Here is a 20233-nt window from a genome sequence, read left to right on the forward strand (position 1 = left end):
GCCCTTAGGAGCCCTGTGGTGGAAGGCATCTATACATATTATTGATATTCCTGCCCACCACCTCCTTTTCATAATGTACAATGCTGAAAAAAGAAACCAGGCCTTGACAAATACTAAGACAAGAAACATTCTTTTGTTTCGAATGAAAATATGCAAAGTAGCATTCTGACTGATAATCAAGGCAGTCTGACTAAAATAAAGTCAAATCAAGTTGTAGGAACAGATTAGGTATCCCAAAGTATGACCTGGGTGCCATTCAAAATCATCCAAAATTGGAAACAACGGAAATATCCCTCAACTGGGGAATGGATAAAACAAAACAAAACAAAACAAAACTGTCGTATATCCATACAATGGAAAAACAGAATACTACTCTGGGAAAAAAAAAGGACATGGGCAACAACATGGGTGAATCTCAAATGCTAGATTCCATTTATATGACATTTTTGGAAGGTTAAGCTATAGTGATAAAACACAGATCAGCAGTTGCCAGGGACTGGGGGTAAGGTTATGATGCTAAAGGGGACGGAGGAATTTTCTGAGATGATGAAACAGTTGTAATCCTGATTGTGGTGATGGTTACACAAGTACATTTTTATCAAAACAGATGTTTGCCAAATATTGTAGAATCATACACTAAAAGTTATAAATTTTACTTTATGTAACTTATACCTTAAATTTTAAATTAAAAAAAAAGGCCTGGGTAGAGAGAATATGCAATAATTCAATTTTTGACTCCAAAAAACATTTTCTAGTCGACTAGTTTATAAGTAGCACAGAGAAAATAACTTTAGTTCAAAACTAAGCACTCAGTAATACTCTATTAAACTGCTTTAATATAATTAGCTATTCAATGCATTAAGGTACTTTAGAACTTTCGAGGAGAAAATGGTTTAGAAGAGAAAGCAATGGGCAGGGAAAGAATAGAAGAAAATCATATCAGTTTCCCACAAGAAGCATAAGAAAGTATCAATTCTTAGGCAATGGCTAAAAGAAATACTCTGTGTGACCATCCTAGACAGGCCATACAGAGAAAATGTTTTATTCAAATAAAGACATACTACTGAGTCCACACTCCTATGGACATTTTTCTACCGTGAAACAAATCATGTAATATGGCTTAACATGAATAAAATAATAACTAATTTTCAATCAAATGAAAATTCTATACAGGCTAAGAGATCATTCTTTTATTGAATGACTTTCAGCTCCCCAAATTTTACCAGCTGAAATTATGTTGTGAGAACCATTCAATTTAATCTTTAGAAACGAAGTCATTACCTTGTAGTGGAAAAAATCTGCATTTTATTATCAACAGGAAATACATGGCCCTTGGCTTATTCTACTTTTTTTTTTTTTTTGTATTATAAGTTTAGCATAGGAAGTGCAGATTATTTATATCTGTGCCTCTTACAAAAAAGGTGGAAATAGGTATATATCTAGTTAAAATAATATGAAAGTCTCAACTATATAGGATTGCTCTCTTCCACTTTTCGGTCCTCCTTTTCTAACAAGGATGAGATACAGCCCATCAGGGCAATGCCAGAGGTGCCAAGCAGTGCCTCGCCTCAGGCCTGCTAATCCATAAGACCATCTAAAAGTTTTGCTGGTAATTCATGTTGCCCAGAAAAGTATCCACAAATAAACCCCACCTTCTTCCCACCTCTTATGTCACCTAAACCTGCCCCTTTCCCCATTTCCTCATATTCTCACCTCCCAACAGATTATTATTACAATTTTTAGTTAGATCAATATTCAGGGTTTACAATATTATGACTTTGTAACAATGAGGAACAGAATTACCATAACAACTTTGCCTTTCTTGCACAATTTTAGTTTCCTTGAGTTAAAATCCATTTTGTTGATTGCTTAGTTTTCTACAAACCTATCACTCACTCAACCTACAATTCTCAATACTGTCAAAAACATCAGGTAATCCATCAGTTCTATGAGAACTTCCCCTCCCCCCATCACCCCCAATCTTCCAAAATCATCTCTCCTGGAGCTCTTCCATCCTCCTGCTGACTTCTGCACAGTAACTGGCTAGATTACTGCACAGCAGATGTCCTGGGCCATCCCTTCACCAAGAGTCTGAAATTCCCCTTCACTTCCTTTCTTGGATCCCTGCCTTCCTCGTTCTTGGTTTACTCCCTTTCCTTTTTAAAAAACATCCTATTATTTCATGGAGGCTATGTCTTGTCTGACGTCAGTAAGTAAACAAGATTGCTTTTGAAGTTTACTCAGGAGAAAGACTATCCTATTCACAAGTACTTTGAAACAAGAGATAAATTACTTTAATTATCTGTCATCATAGCAATAAACTATACATTCTAATATCATTAGCTACTTAAGTAATGAGGTGAAGAAATCCTGTTTTATTACGAAATTTAATTGAACTACTCAAAGAGATATGAGATAGTGGTTCAGAAATATGAAAGGAAAACATATTTTTAGGGAAGCTATAATAAAGCTTAAAGCTCTGGAAAGCAAATCTTCTCATTATTTTCAGGGTTAAATATTTTTCTAAAAACATGCAACTTATTTAAACTATGAACATCCAATTTATACTGAATAAACTATTAACTTGGTAAGAAAATAGTTAAAATCTATTTAGACTTTCAACAACTCTGCTGTTATTTTTCTAAATCAAATGATGAATTTTTTATTGGAATACCTCAATAAACATCTTGAACATTTTTGATATGAGACATGACCCTGGTCTAAAAATATGTTTATACATGATATGTTGCAGTGAGACTATGGAAAAAAGCATCTCAACCACAATCTCCAACTCTGGATATCAATTACAAGGCTGGAATTAAAAAATAACTTACAGGTTTGAAACACTATTTTTTCCTTAAAACTGTGCAATCAATTTTTATCACTTCCAGTGTCTCTATAGGCAAGAGGTAAGAATTTATTATAGAATCAGAAAATGGCTAGAGAGATAATTAAAATAATATGTGCAGAGTAAAGAATTTAAAAGACAGCCTGATGAAGCACAAGTTCATTTCATGGGCAAAGTAAAGATTCAGGGGCAAGAAAATTGATGTCATGCTAAACTCTGCCCCACCCAAGACAAGAACACAACTTCAGGAAAGGATGGAGAAAAAAAAAAATCAGCAGGCAGCCCATGACATACTATAGAAAATAAAAAAAGAAAAATGTTAATAAAGGTTAGATGACTAAAATAGCTTCAACAGCTCCTAAAAGTATTTGAACACTCTTTTTGCCTGCAGACATACCAATTAGGCCCAATAAACCCTAAGTAAAAGCTTTTTTATTATGTCTAATTGGTGTTTTTAAAGCCCTACATTATTTTTTAACTTTTTATTTTGAACTAATTTCAAACTTACAGGACAGTTGCGAAAATAATACAAACACAATACAGAAAACTCCAACATACCCTACCCGCACTTCCCCAGATACTGAGATCCACGAATTTTAACACTTTGCCATCTTTGCTGTATAATTAAATCATCTATCTAGAACAGGTTGCACACATCATACTCCTTGAATACATAATGCTCCCATGTACACAACCTATGAACAAGGTTATTCACTTATGTAATCAATCACCTTAAGTGCAGTATCAACTTCAAGAAATTTAACACTGACATAAAGCTTACATTCTATATTCCAATTTTTTTCTAAGTTCCAGTAACATTCTTTTGAACCCTTTCTCCTCCATTCTTAGATCCCATCCAGTACCATGAATTGCACTGAATTGTCATTATTTCTTTAGCGTCTCTTTCTTTCTTGAGAAATTGGCAACAAATCTTATTAAGGCTCCCTTGTGGCTTCCAAAATTCTCTACATTTGGCATTTGACAGTTTGATTATATGACACAGAGTGGGTCTATTTGAGTTCATCCTGTCTGTAATTCGTTCAGCATCTTGGATGTGTATATTCATGTCTTTCACTAAATTTGGAAAGTTTTCAGCACTCTTTCTTTGAATATTCTCTCTGCCCCCTCTCTCTTTTCCTTCTGGGGCTCCCATGATACGTATATTGTTATGCTTGATGGTGTTCCATAGTTGCTCATGCTCTATTCATTTTTCTTTATTTTTTCCTCCTTCTGCTCCTCAGACTGGATGATTTCAATTGTCCTATCTTCAAGTTCTCTGATTCTTTCTTCTGCCAGCTCCAATCTACTAGGGAATTTTAAATTTCTGTTACTGTGGTCTTCAGCTCTGTTTGATTCCTTTTCATCATTTTCAGCTGTCTACTGATACTCTGAGTTCATCTATCGTTTTTCTGATTTCCTTTACTTCTTTGCCATATTTTCCTTTAGCTCTATGAGCACTTTAGGACCATTTTTTAAAAGTCTTTGCCTGGCACCCAGGGGAGTGAATCTCCCTGGCAACGTGGAATATGACTCCCGGGGAGGAATGCAGACCTGGCATTGTAGGATGGAGAACATCTTCTTGACCAAAAGGGGGATGTGAATGGAAATGAAATAAACTTCAGTGGCAGAGAGATTCCAAAAGGAGCCAAGAGGTCACTCTGGTGGGCGCTCTATATAGACAACCCTTTTTAGGTTCTAAAGAATTGGGGTAGCTGGTGGTGGATACCTGAAACTATCAAACTACAACCCAGAACCCATGAATCTTGAAGACAATTGTATAAAAATGTAGCTTATGAGGGGTGATAATGGGATTGGGAAAGCCATAAGCACCACACTCCCCTTTGTCTAGTTTATGGATGGATGAATAGAAAAATAGGGGAATGAAACAGACAGACAGACAAAGGCACCCAGTGTTCTTTTTTACTTTAATTGCTCTTTTTCACTTTAATTATTATTCCTGTTATTTTTGTGTGTGTGGTAATGAAGGTGTCAGGGATTGATTTTGGTGATGAATGTACAACTATGTAATGGTACTGTGAACAATCGAATGTACAATTTGTTTTGTATGACTGCGTGGTATGTGAATATATCTCAATAAAATGAATATTAAAAAAAAAAAAGTCTTTGTCTGGAATGTCCCAGGTTTGATCTTCTTAACTGATGGTTTTTGTAATACTTTAATCTTCTCCTTTGTCTGGGTCATAGCTTCCTGTTTCTTTGTGTTTTATAATCTCTTTGATTTTGCTTTTTTTTTTTGAAACCTTGACATTTTGCTATTTTAATGTGTTATTGCAGGAATTTAGGCTCTGAGGCATCTGTTCCTTAAGCTTGTATCCAGCTAGTGTTATGTTTCCTTGAATGCCAGGAATTAACACACACAACACACACACACAAAATAAATAAAAGATTGACCTGTGCTCTCCTTGGGAGCTTATCCATATAATGAGTTTAGAGAATAGCTCTAGGGCAAAGTATAGGGGCCTTCTCGATCTATTCTATGGATTCCTCTCGTCTTGCACATGTACATGTGGCCCTAGGAATTTTCCTGTTTACACAGATACAAATGCCTCCTCTTCCCTAGGAAGCAGTTTCCTCACGGTCCAGAGCACGGCAACATATGTGCTGTAGTTAGCAATCCCTTGCCCCAGGGAGTCACTTGACTACTGTCCCTCAGCATTCTGTAGGAAAGCTTTGTGAGCTGCCTTCTACATGCAGGGCAAGTTCTGGGATAGCAAGTCCCTCATGCCACCACCTGGGAGACAAGCTCCCATCCCAGTATGTGCACGAGTGTTTCTCTGCTTCCTTTGGAACTGAGACCAGAGACCAGCATTGGGAGTATGGGCTGGCTCCACAATGAGCACGAAGGGTAGGGTAGGAGCCAGCCTAGGTGCTAAGAGATCTTACCACTTTTAAGTGGTCTTTTTCTTGATTCAGCACTTGCCCTCTTATAGCAATCCTTTTACTGTTTTTTGGAATTTTGAGAAAGAAGTGTCTGCCAATTCCTGCTGATTGTTGAATGTGTCTGTAGAGGGACAGAGCCCCGAAGCATCTCATTCTGCCATCTTGATCAGTGTGGGGCCCTCCCTTCCCTTCTTACGTCTCTTTGTCATGGAGTATGGCGGGCATCTAAATTCCATCCATGTGGATGAATGTTTAGGAATATTAAGTGTTAACTTTGGAATCATGCACCCATTGCCTCCTATTGGCCATGAGACCTTCGTTGAGTCACTTTTCTTCAAGGAACCTCAGTGTCCTTGTGGTTTTGAGGCTACAAGAGTCCAAAATCAAAGCATCAGCAAGGTGATGCTTTCTACCCAAAGTCTGCAACATCCTGGTGCTGGCTCCCAGTACTTCTTGGGGTTACTTGGCTTGCATCCCCACCTCATGTCCCAGGGCCTAAAGCCCTACATTATTAAAAAGAGAATTAATAAAAATAGAAAACTACAAAATTTAGAAGAGAAAGTTTCAGGTTTTCAACCTGAAGAACTATGTCAATTATTATAGTAGAAATTTATTATTAATTAAAACAGAAAATGATTGTTGTTTTGAAGAGTAACAAATGCTTCATATTACAAACCTAATCATTTACTCAGTAAAGATTTATAGAATGATGATGTTAAAAAAATAAATGCTATCTTTTGACCCAGCATTCTATTTTACGGAATTGGTCTAAGAAAATAATCACAGACTATGACATGATTTAGCTAAGGGCATCAATGCTATGCATGATAGGGAAAAAAAATCCAAATAACCCAATCAAAAACAAAAATTTTGAAATAAAGAAAAAATTGGTAAATTTCTGTTTTTAAAATAAAAAATATACTAACATTCAGGGCTGATTTAGTTTTGCCCAGATAAACTTACACATTATTTTGGTCAGAAAACTGTCCATTTTTTTAGAGCCAGCATTCAACATACTCTAGAGTGAATTAGTTCTTTATAATCTTTCTATACATTTTGAGACAAACAAGTATTACTGGCACTATAATGAAATCTGTGAACTGATTTGGAAAACATCTTGACCTAAACTGCATGTGAAATTGCTCCACGTAAAAAAAATATAAAATGCTCACTTAATTGTTCTACTCTCATTGCAAAGATTTCTCATTGTTTTTGGGACAAAATTCAAAATTTCAAAATCCTTACCATGGACTGTAAAGTCCAAATGATTTGATTATTCATTTGATTATTCATTGTCTTATCTCCTATACTCCTCTCATATCCCAGCAATAACTGATCTTCCATTTTGAACCCAAGCACCTTTCTACCTTAGGAGCTTCTTGTATATGGTTTTATCCTTCAGCCCTGAGCAAGATCTCCTAACTCCTTCTGGCCTCATATTATTCTCTGACCATCTAGAATAAGCTACAGTCATCAGCTGTACACACTCAAAGGTCTCTGTACTTCTATCACAACTGTAATTATAACTAGATGTGTATGATCTGTTAGTGTTAAGGACTCTATCTGTCTTTTTAAAAATGTGATATTCTCAGCACTCAGTATTATGCCTGGCATATAATAAGCTCTTGATAAATACTTATTGTTTGATCATTCTCTCCTTCAACAAAGGCCTATTTAAAATACACACCAGAGATAGCATATGTTAAATGTCAAATGAGAGATAAAGATGTGGTAAAAGAATTCAGGGGAGGGAGGACTGTGACTGGGAACTTGAACTGGATAAAGAGTTTGGAATATAAATACTATGATGATGATCAGGGCAGCTATCATTTAAAGAGGACTTTCTGTGAGCTAGGTAGAAGTCTAAATCATTTAATAATAATCACCACCACCATGTGAAAGACTGCTTTCTATGGAGTTCTTATTACATCAACTGTTTTAAATACTTTCCATATATTAATTCATTCACTCCCCGTCACAATCTAATGAGATAAGTACCACCATTATACCCATTCTACAGATGGGAAAACAGGGACAGCGAGATTAAATACCTTCCTCAAGGTGACAAAGTAATAAGCAATGGAGCCAGGACTTGAACTCAGGTGATCCAACATTAGCATCCACACTGCTAATCACAATTCCATGCTGCCTCTGTATTCTAGAAAACACGTACCCTTTCTGCAGCATCCTTCTAGCCTGTCCACTTTTAGTTACTAACCAGCACAGTTAATCTTGTATCCATCAGCCAGGGCCACGGCTTTCCAAGCACAGTTTCATCCTGCTGTAGCTCATTACCTGGCTAATCAAATCTAAACTAGGCACTGTGAAGAGAAACAAAAATGATCCCCCTTTTTTAGGAGTTTAGAAACTAGTGAGGAAAACCACTGCATATTTATCAAACAGCTTGGGAAGAGTTACCAACATAAACAAATGCAAAATCCCAAGGTAATAACTAATTATGCAAATACCACAGAAAGGCCTGATCAGAAAGTAGTGGGGATAAAGGGAGGAAGTTGCCCAAAAGAAGAGACATGCCCTGAAGGAGGAGGAAGGCATGGCCGGGGAATAGGAGACAGCATTCCTAATGAAGAAATGCCTCTCCACAAGTGCTAATTAGTAATGTGGTCAGAGTCAGTTGACTGAGAACCTTAAATAATGGAACAGACTAAATTTGATATAAAGAAAATAAATAGGCTCTACTGTGGCTGAAGTATCTGGGCATGTTGCAGTAATGCACAATCAATACAACACAGAATTTCCTCCAAACTGGAAACCTTGGTAATAGCTTATGTTCTCAGGCACCTTCCAAATCTGATATTGTATTAGGAATTCTATCATTTCTTCCTGAGAACATCATTTCTTGAGGAACTGAGGCACAAAACTCCTAGGGTAATCCAAAGCAACCCTGAGCACCTATTCAAGAATGCCTGTCTGGATGTCAACACTGCAATGAGTGTCCAAAATTCTTTACAACAAATTTGCATGGGATATGTTGGAACGATGCTAGATAAAGCTTTAAAATATAGGTAAGCAGAATGTCTATACTGATAAAATAACATACTTTGAGATGTTTGTTTACATAAGTGATTGCCACAGGACAAAATGAATTCAATTTAGGGCTAAGTGGAGTTATGATAGGGCAGTGGGGAGTGAAGCAATGGTTGGGCAGAATTGTTTCCAGTTTTATCACATCATTCAGCAGTCATGGGACAGATCAGACAACCCAATCACATACATCAACCTGGGAATCTGGAATTTTATCAACTGCCTTTAAAAATGCCTTTACATTCATTTAGCCAAGCCTGTAATGGGCTTATTTAACCAATGTGGACCCATGAAACAGAATCACAGAACAATATCCACATGTACCCAGAGAATGGGAAAGAAAACAGAAGAGCATGAAACAGCTATAGCAGAATCTATGCTGGAGGCAACTCTCTTTGGAAAGCGATGCCACTTTGGAAAAAACGCTCCTGGCCTTCCTCAATTTCTTTTCTCCGTTCTTTGAACAAACAAAGGAAGAAAGGCAAAAATCATCATAGCTCAGTACACTTAGATGAAAGCTAGGACCCTGTTTCTAAGGAGCTCATTTGCATGCATCCATGTATGTTAAGTAGTTAAACAAGGAATAATAAGGAAACTAGAAAAACATGTAGCAGAAAACTTCCTGAAAGCAGAATTCACTGCAGTGATATATAAGGTCTACTGATTATTTTGGGAGGAAAATGTTTTGTTTAAGAAGCATCAACTAAAGAAGCCCTGCCTCTAATGGTGTTCCACCCACGGGCAAGTCACCTGATCAAACAGTTTTTCAGTGGTGATCAACTGCAGAGCTGACACGTACCAATCAAATGGCAAGACCCTATACCCTCTCTTCAATGTCCAATCTCCTCTACCTCATAGTTATCTGCTATGGTGCCTGAATTTTCCAAAAAAAAGCCTGTCTGTGAACAAAATAATAGACCAAGTAAGGTACAGGCATAGTCTGCAGGTGAAAGATACACATTCACTTCAGAACTATCACAACCAAATTATACATTTCTGGGTACAGACAATAAAACAAAGCTTTCAAAAGCACATAATTACGTGTTCTCTTATTGCCCACTGTTATAAATGATTTTGTATTTTTCTCTTGTTTCTGCAACTGCCTCCCCTGTTAAAGGATTAATTTTCAGAAAGGTAAACTCATGACTCTTACACAAATACAAAATGAACATGTGCCAAAAATTTTATTTTAACTCATTAATTAAGGAGAGAGCATGATTCAAAGGAGAAGCTGAAGAACAGACATAATATAGGCAACCAGGAATGTGAATTTGTTAAAGATGCAAAACAATAGAGTAAAAGTGTAAAGTCTGAAATCATTTCTTTTACAGGATGGAAATCAACTGTATCTCAGCAGGACTACATTTCAATGAAGAGGAATAATCATTTGCATCATCACCAGCCCTTTGTAAGTTAAATTCTATCTCTATAGAGGTGCAATACTGTCTACCAACAGCAAAAGAGCAGAACCATATAGAATCGGATAACCCCAAAGGGTTTATAAAACAGCAGTCAGCATCCCACTGACAGGATACCTAGTAATCTTCTTGCCCATTTCAAAGTCTTTAACAAGTTCTCCTGGTGCCCCCAACTAAACAGAAGAGGTGAGAGACTGTGTCCTAAATTTAGTGCCCTTCAGTGGCTCAAAGAACACAAAAGAAACAGAACTCAGTGGATTAAAATATATAAAAGGGAGTGCTAAAACACAACTACCACTAATTGTGGGAAATGCTGAAATGCAATCTTGAAAAAATTCCAGCATTTCTTTCCACTTTTCACTCAGAAACTTGTTCAAACTGATAAAGAAAAACATCTCTCCTATTCCCCTGAAAAGGATAAATCCTTTTGGATTTCTTTAGAGGTAGAAAGGGCTACCCCTGTCCTTCTGGGAAGTTTCAATAGGAGAGTTTCAAAAGACAAGAAGTGGACACACTACACATAGGACCTGTGTGGCTGATATGAACCATGGACAAAAGATGATAAAAAGCAACGTCCTCAACCCTTGGGGTGAGAGTAACTGGAAGAAGCTACCCTCTCTGACACCATAAGGTTTCCTTAACTAACAAACTCCAAGGCCTTTGCAAAGTTGGGGTTTCAGAAGAGGGAGGGAGAGAGGAAGACGGGGGTGAGGGAAGAGAGGGAGAAGGTGCACGCATGCTTCTGTACAGTCAGAATCCAAGTCAATTAGCTGCACATTTCAGTCCAACTAGAGTTTGAGAACTTTTGGGTGGGGATAGAGGAAGGAGAGGAGAGAGAGAGCCATATCTCCCCCTAAATTAGCAACAACTTCAACTACCAAACAGCCGAGAGGCGAGAACCCAACTCTCCCACTTTCCAGGGCTTCCCCTCAAGGGGACAACCATATCAATGGAGGGCACAGAGCTGGAGAGAGCAAGTTCAGCAGACAGGGAGGCTGCTCTTCCCAAACTTCCTCCTGATTCTCCCAGGGCAGCAAGCCCAGCAGAGGGGCCCGGGGGCCATGGTGTGCCTGGAGCTCCAGCTCACGGAAATCCACCAGGCAACCTTTTGTTGCCTGCCCAACTCACGCTGCAGTGAGCACAGAGGAGAGAGCAGGATATGAGGTGGGGCTAGGAGAGAATAGCAGAGGGAAGGGATATTTAAAAACCACACAAAGCAAAGCAAGAAAAGAGCCTTTGTGCCATCAAATTACCCATGATCAGGTTTAAGAACAGAAAGGAAGCAGCAAGTTTTTATTCTCAAATGAGAATAAAGAGAAAATCTAAACTAAGTGGGCCAGAAGACACATAAGGGAAACTGCAACTTAACCCAGACCTAACTTCTAAAGCCCCTGCTGACTGTGCTGCTTTTATTTTCTTCAGATTTCCTGGGCAAACCACTTTTTTTCCTTCTCTTTTGCGGAAAAGAATGTTACTTTAAAAAAAAAAAAAAAAAATCTTCCCGTGCAGCCCAACTCCATGTGGTGCTATGGAAACAGAGAAGGGAGGACTGCTTCAAATACCCTAAGGAAAAGTAGACAGTGCTATTCAAGTTCAAGAGGGCACAGAAAAAACAAGGAACTCAATGGACAGGTCAGGAGGAGATGCTACGACAATCCTGCCCCTTTACCAGTGTGTGTGTGTGTGCGCGTGTGTGTGTATTAAAAAATACTTCAATCCTTTCAATATTTGCGAGTTAGAATTTCACTGGTCAACTCTGCCAAAACTTCACTTCAAGTTAAAATAATTTAAAAAGCACAGGAACCCAAAGTCTGACATCCCATCCCTACACCCCCACCCCGGCAAGCAGTCTTTAGAAACCAAGTTCCAAAGATATGCATGTAAGCATAGCACCAGCTAAGAGATGGGTAAAGAAACACTGGATTTTGTGAACACAAGGGAGGAAGGAGAGAACAGAAGGGCAAACGAAAGAGGAATTGACAGATGAGTTGTCAGGACAAGATAACATGAGGAGCAGAAGGTATTCAGAGAAAGATTTCCCCCCAACTCCAATTCTGGCAATCTCTCCCCATGCTGGGACTTTGAGAAATATGACTGAAGAGGAAGCTGGTCTAGGCTCTAGCCTCTCACAGTCTCATCAGCAAACCACGGAACTCCTTAAGCACCGGAGAGGAAAGGATAGAGACAACAGGAAACAGACGAAAACTCAAAGATACTCCTCCACAGACACCGTGGTTCACTGAGGACTACTCTTGCTCAACTGGAAGAGAAAGGAGGGGTGGATGTAAAGGAAGAAATCAGTATGCTCTGGTGCAGCCTAAGGAGCCAGGGGCTTTCTCTTGCCTCGGAACCATAATTGATTTGTCTGATTTACCAGAACAACAGTAAGCCACGCACCAGCCCCATTTTATTGCCTGTTTTATACTCTGTATCTGCAGGAGATCATATTTATTACAGAGCAGGCTACAGCAAAACCAATAATAAACCTAAGATAAAGAACAGCCTTATATTCCACTGACACGCACATTCCAGCGTTTTGTACAATGGTGAGGGAGGGAATTGGGACAGGATGGGGACAAGCAAAACCCACTAATAATGAAGCAGTCACCATAGAACTATCCTCCACATCAAATCAGAGCTAGTACCAAGGCATTCAAATTCTTAGTTGGCTTTGCACTTATAAGCGGAGACATCCTGGCCTGAAAGGGCTATAGAACGCAGTTCTGGAAGTTTCTATTTTATGGAAGACACAACGCTCATTTGACATTAACATCAAGATATTCCATATTAAGAAACAGACAAAAAGCAAACAACTCAAAAGTTGGGAGCTACCATGAGATTTTTGAGAAGTCAGTAAACTGTAACCAGCTCTCAATATGGGTAAGGGAGGCAAGACCTTGGTTGAGATAGCAGGAACACGAAGTCAGAAAGCATGTTTAGTAGCTAATAACTGACCAGCTCCAGCTCCAGAGAAAGCTGATGAATGGACTGGCAAAAGCCTGCTGTTTCACGGCCACAGAGGCAGAGTCTCACTCGCCAAAAGAGTTGACATCTCACCCTTGGGCCTGCATTAATTCCTACCATATGAAGTTAGCCCAGCAGGTCTTAAGCTTGCCAATTCTCCATACAAAGGCATTTTAATACAATCGGACCCTTACCCTACCCTGTGAAATGGTTTTTGAGAATGCAGAAGAAGAGAAATGGACGATAAGTAGAAACTCATCTCCAAAATTTAGTGGCATTTAGGACTAGACCAACATTACAGGTTATTCGTCTCAAAATCATGATACTGCTTCTGCCATGCAGTACATTTCTCGAGTCTGTTTAGGAGATAAAATGTGAGCTTATGCATGTCTTTTCTTTCGCTCTCTCTCTCTCTCTTTTTTGGCCAAGAATGTGTTTTAGGGTGGGGTCAAGAGTGGTAAGAGGTATTATACAGAAATTCCAGTTCACAGTAAATTATTATGGCAGCATATTGTATACACTGTCAGTTCAACAAAAGCTCTCATTTATCATGACCTACAAATAAGAGGGAGATCAATCCAGGAACAACAACAAAAAGGTTACAGATTTTAAAAAGATTAAGAAACCCTTAGGAGACCATTATATATGTATATATTATATTGCCTTTATTCTGGGTGTTTTTTCCTTCATCACACTGTTAGCTGTTTGCCTGTCTGACCTCACATGCCACTTGTCTCTCAGATAGCAAAATCCCCAGCATGCTTCTAGAAGCAGAAAACCCATACATCTCACTTAAATGGCACAAGGACACCCAACACGTACACATATACTTAACACAAGACTGTCATGTATAGAGGGGAAGGCTGGGGGGTGGTGGCAGCAGGTAGAGACAAAACTCCTCTATTACTGAGGGCACACACACAAAATATTGCAATCTCACTTGAATAATTTGTGATCCAGGCAGACAAGGTCGTATCTGACATCTGTTTAAATTGAATAGCTTTTTCACTTTCAATCTTTCAGTTGTTCATGCTTTCCTCTTTGATTTATGTGGAAACGGAGGGAAATTTCACTGGCATTTATTTTTAAATAACTTAAAAGCAAATCAAGTCTCCAATCTCCATACAGGAGAGATATTAAAGATAGGTATGAAGTTGAGTCACAGTCTAAGGGGGGAAAAAAAGGAGAAAAATGAAGGCAGGTTTCACAAGACCCCTTACTAATCAAATTTGCAAAAACAAAGGAGTAAGAAAACACTAAAAAGCATCAAGGAAGGAGGCAGCAGATTTAAAGATACCAATAAAAACCATTAGGACACCATATTGGCAGGTGTTCAAGGGACAGCCCCAAGCAGGTATGCCTCCACCCCAAAAACCTGCTGAGCACCTACAGTGGCAAAAACGAACAAGAACATGAACCCCACAGTTAAAACAGAGCACCTATCCCCAAGGTTTATTTCAGCTTCTGGAAGGTCCTGGAGTGTGGGCCTGGCAGAAGCTGCTTGGATAGGCATAGCTGGTGGCCCTAGTCTAGAGGACCCTCCATTGTGTGACTGTGTTTTCCAAAACAGGTATTTATGTATTTTTTTTTCTCTGAGGTTGAACAGTCATAAAACTTCCCTTTGATTACTCCATCTTCACCAAAAGAACAAATATTAAAGAAAATAGTGTTGAGAATGCCACAGCTGATACATGCAGAAATTAATAATATACATTCAAAGAATCACTCAGCAGGATAAGCCATGGGGAAAATAGGCCTAGCATAATTGCACTGTGAGGGTCACGCCTGCAAACATGCAGTCTTAGCAGATATATCAAAGTTGCCTATGGGTCAAAGGCCAATAGTGGCAGGTTTCTGGGCTTCTCAAGATTCTAAAGCACAAAGAACATGTAGCACTGTATATGACTTATTTAACAGAGGCACTGACTTCTTCACTGAAGTCCAATTAATGTGATGTAGGTAACACTGTTTAACCTGTAATCGACAGAGACTGGCTAAGGAGAAAGAAAAACCCAACCACTACACCTAGGCAAGGATGAGCTGGCTAGACACATGTGATCAACAATCACAAGGAACAACAGGGAGAGAATCAGCCAAGCCTGGGAACACAACATAACAGGAAGATAATACACTCTTAATACATCACTGCTATGGCTAGGCTAAGCGCTAGAAGCTTTTGGTTATAGGAGTATTTCTTGGTGCCCAAGGAAAATTCCCTGGGTGTCCAAGCTAAAATGTACTAGCCCTTCCATCTTCATTCCTCCTGGGCTATGCAGTCCTCCCTATGCATGCCATGGACCTGGATCCTCTCCTTAGCCAGTGGTCATGACTATGGGAGTTGAAATGAATGGTATGTGTCCCAGGAACAGACGGTGAACTGATGAGCCAACGAGCCTTCCCTCGCCATATGATCCAAATCAACACTTACACTGCTCACTATCCCTTAGCAGGTTTCAGTTCTCTTCATAGCAGTTCTCACTACCTGACATTGCAATTGTCTCTCTCTCCTACTTGAATGTAGGGACTTTATCAGTTTTGTTCATTATGTTTTCAGTGCCTAGGGGAGTTCCTGGTAGATATTAAGCACTCAATAAATATTTGTTGAATAAATGAATGAACCCTCTCAACTATTCAGCCCAAAGAGATCCTAAAGTTCAAGGGTAAAGTCCTCATCACTAATAGTGACATGGCTTTTTGGGAGCTCAGAGGTAACTGTACCACTGATTCTTCTAAAACTATTATCTCAAAGGATGGTTACACATTTCTCCATTCCCTCCCACCTATAGGCAACCAGAGGAAGAAGTCGTGAGGAAACCACAATCAATTCTTCAACTGTCCTAAAACCCATACTTGATTTCCCACTCATAGTTAGAATTAAACAGGGATTTCAAAAGGAGGTAATTATAATATAACTGTGAAGAAATAGCTCCTCACTCATAATAATTAAAAATGGAAAAGCAACATAGACAATTCAGGGGACTAGACAGAATGAGGTTTTATGCCCTAGTTTGAATTCTGCTTTTCCAGATGTAAAACAGGATTACTCTAGATGCATAGGCAGAAGCCCTGGAAGAAGTCATTCAGTGGTTGAAAACAAGATACAGAAAACACACATAAACTGAAGTCCTTCAGTGACAGGCAGACAAGCGCTTGGTGCCTCTGAGCCATACAGCTCTTTTCAGGGACGAGACTCACCCCAGATATGTCTGCGACACGATGGATAGGCACTTCCTTCTTGCTATGCAATCCTTTGCCATTCTTAATAGCTCTGTAAAGGAAGAAGAAAACAACTGATTAAGATAAAAATCATAATGGAAGGAGAGTGGGAAAATGGGGGAGAGAAGAGACAGTGGTTAAAACAGTGATCTGTCATTATACAAGTTACGCAGTACACCACTTTGCAAGAGTAGTTGGTAGAGGGGAGGATATAAACCCGCTCTTCTTCTAAGCCTACTTACCAGCACATGGCTGCTAGTTTCAGCTAACAGTGTGCCTGGTAATAGGAAAGAGCTCCTGTACTTGTTTCCAAATTAAAGGCATTGTTCCAGGCACAAAAGAAGAATCAGCTGGAAGAGCACACTTGTAAGAAACAGAAGTAATAACGTTTTTTTCAGGGTTTAATCACATGAAGCATTTTAAATGCAAAATATGTAGTTAGTGTTCCAATTCTAATGGAAATAAGTTCCTCCCAGGTAAAAAGATAAGTTGCCCTGAATGAAGCAATATTGTACAGAAAAGTCAGTTAACAGTAGGAAAAAAATTAACAAATACTACATAACTGACATTAAGCCTCAAGTTTAATCAGTCTCAGGTTGTAATAACAGTGGATTAAACAGGAGACTCTGGGATTATGCCATAGATCTGACCACTGTTTGGTATGCTATAATCTCCTATCTTTTATCTTTTAATCCCTCAAGAGGGTAGCTTCAGGGATAGAAGTCTAAGCATAACTGGGTATGACCACTCGTAACAATGAAGGACCACAGGGTAAAAGCTGATTGGCAAATCACCAAGTCACTACACTATGAGATAAAACCTTCGTGTGTTGTGAGGGCTCCAAGCAGGGAATGGTTTTGAGTTTAGGACAAGAGAGGAATAGCTTTGGGAGCATATCTGCTCTGCTAACTGACCTCTTCACAGTGTCTGAATTCCAAAGAAAGTGGAGAGAAAGCTGCCCAGACCAGGGTCAGTATGTGTGGCGCCCTCACCCTAGCAGCCACGTCTCTATCTTCTTCCCACTCAGACTCTCACTTATTGACCAGGAGTAGAGACACTGCTCTGCGGGGGTTACTTTCAGGGCCCTACCTTTCTAAATCAAACCCACATAAACCAAATGCGATGGGTGTTTCTCAGTGAGAAGTGGAACAGTCATATTCCTTACAGCCACACACCCCTCTCCCTTCCTCCATCCAGGGATCTCTCCACTGATTTGCAATGCCTTCGGTTCAGAAACAAACAAATGCTCTCCTCACTATCTATTTCATCAAGGGGGTAAGAAATGAAAGTACAGCATTAAAAAGAGAAAAAAATCATACACTCATTCACTCTGATCTAAACTGCGAACTGAAAGAAAAGATTTCCGAGTTCTTTAAATCCCGTGGTTCCTCCTGAATTTGAATCAAGGGCTTCAGCTTTAGAAATCTAGTGATTTTTCATCTAGGGATCATGTAGTGATCACTGGCTTAGGCTGATTCTTGAGTTTTGCCCCTTGTCCCTTGGGATTTCCAAGCTAACAGGAGAGGACTAGCAGGTGGTTTTTATGGGAAACCACTGGCTAGAAGCCAACAAACAGTCCAACTTTTCTACCTTCCAAAGCCTGCTTTATATCCTTCCTGCATCCTATTTCTACAACCTCCTCTGCCTCCTCCAGGCTCTCCCAATTTTGCTACTATATACTCTAAGATACAGCCTAAGGAATGGAGCTCCGTCAAGAAAGGCAAGCTCACTTCCACCCTGATCGAAACTCACTTTCCCTTCAAGGTAAGGCTGCTAAGCTTTCTATAGGTCCTCTGGGGTACAAAATGCCTACGGCCTTATCCTCTTCTAAAAACAAGGACAACCCAAATAAATAGACCTGCCCTATAAACGGACAGATTCATGTTCAAGCTGAACTCATGGCCTTTCCTGAAGGCTGCGGAGCATCTTATATACTGTGAAGAAAATGGAACAGGACCTGGATGGAGTAAGTTGGAAAGCAAAGGTTCTGGAGGCAAAAGCACCAAGGTGGTAAACTAAATTCTGTTTTCTTTCTGTGATCCTGAAGTACTTCTCTGCCATAAGCAGAAATCCAGGTTTTAACACTAAACAAAAAAGGGAAAGTGCTACCAAAAGGGAAAAATAAATAACCACCAAAACCTGAAAACTTAGATAATAGTGTACAAATGACATTAAACACACACACACACACACACACAACCCAGAATTCTTTGAAATTAAGTCTTTTTATAAAAGCAACTTATTTATTTATGTTCTGCTTTCTTCCAAAAAAGGATACTTATTTGCATTCAAGCATTAATTTTGGAAAAACCTTCAAAGACTTAATTTTTTCATACTTAAGGAATGATGTGATTGTTAAATTAGATCAATTTGAGACACATGAAAGAGGCAGCTGAGAAAGTTCTTATTTTGTTAGTTATTAACAAAATCAAAGCAACATTGAAAGTTAATAATAGGTAGTTAACCATAAAGTTAAAATGAGGCCCACCCAGAGAGTGCTCTAAAGCCTAAGTGGTACACCAGACCCAGGCTGCCAAAAATGTAAGGGATTTCTGAGAAAGTAGCTAAATGGTTTAATTCATCTTGGATTTCTTTTCCTGTGTGAGGCTGCTTTGGTTCTTGTTTCCGCTGTGGAAATGACGCAGGGTGAGCCATCACCAGAACTCCCTGAGCCTGATGGAAGGCTGATGCCACAGTAAGAGCTTCTACTTAAAATAGCCTCTGGGGGAGCTGCCCTGGTGTAGGAGTCCACGCATGTATTTCAAAGAGGAAAGGAGCAAAATCTAACAGAGGCAGGTTTTCCACAGTTCTTTGTTAAGAGGGAATACATGTCCTTGTTACAGGACTCAGGACTCAGAAGAGTGTAAGACACGGCTGCGCTAGAGTGGAAAAAAGGGAAAACAAAAATGTGGAGATCCAGGTCCTGCTGAAAACAAAGGGTGCTGCCTTGTTGCCACCCATTCTCAGTTGGGCTTTCCCCCTGCATCTTACATAACTCAGTTTATCAGGGACATGTTTGTGGAAATCTGTCCTTTGAGACAAGGGAGTCCTGGTCCGGTAGCCAGGATTGCTTCCCTTCATACCTTCTCCACAGAGCAAACACTAAACTTCCCTTCCGACACTGCCTCTCCCTGCCGGCTGCAACCACAGCTCTCCATCCCTTTTCATTGAGCAAGGAATGAAGCTCCGGACTTCTAAACTTTTCCTGCTGTGTCTGCTTAATAGCTGCTTCCTCACAAAGGCTCTGGCTGGTCAGGAGAATGGAAGCAGGGGGCTCAGAACACAGCCTGCTCCTCTCAGCAGTTTTCTTCTCCAAGAAGCAGCAGTACAAAGACGGTAAAAGACCAGCAGTGTCAATAATGGACAAAAATCATCACCAGTCAGGAAAAGTCAGTGTATGACCACATACATAAAAGGGTAACAGGGCAAAAGAGGGATGAAAACTCAGCTTTCCAGGCTGCTTATAGAAGCCACAGGGCTGTAGAACGCTACAGGGCTAGAGATGAATCCCATTCAAGTCACTGGATAATACTTCTTTTTTTAAATGTCAAAGTTGGAAATTCTCATGGGTGAGATGCTACTGCCTTCCCAGTAGAAGATAAAACTTACGGTATCACAAAGGCAGACAAGGACTATGTTAAAGCAAGATCATTCCCACTGCCTCAGCACAACAGGACCAGAATCTCAACACACCCTGCAAAGGAACAGAGTTTGGCTCTTAGGTTTTGTGGTCCTGAACTCAGGCAGAATACAGACAGGATATTGAATAAGCCATAGGCACCCCACCTTATTATGACTAACTGGTGGCTGCCTTGGGAGGGGGTAGGATGTGAAAAGAGGG

The 20233-nt window shown here is 39.6% G+C and overlaps 1 protein-coding gene across 1 annotated transcript in view; it reads right to left on the reverse strand.

Annotated features, from left to right (window-relative positions):
- The window catches only part of SND1 (staphylococcal nuclease and tudor domain containing 1), a 462700-nt gene that overhangs the window by 163846 nt on the left and 278621 nt on the right, over positions 1-20233 (reverse strand). The window contains exon 14 of the mRNA XM_037836239.1: positions 16372-16444. Coding sequence (XP_037692167.1) covers positions 16372-16444 — 73 coding nt within the window. The remainder of the gene's footprint in view (positions 1-16371; positions 16445-20233) is intronic.

This window comes from Choloepus didactylus, chromosome 5, assembly GCF_015220235.1.
Source record: "Choloepus didactylus isolate mChoDid1 chromosome 5, mChoDid1.pri, whole genome shotgun sequence".
Classification (NCBI taxonomy): domain Eukaryota; kingdom Metazoa; phylum Chordata; class Mammalia; order Pilosa; family Megalonychidae; genus Choloepus; species Choloepus didactylus.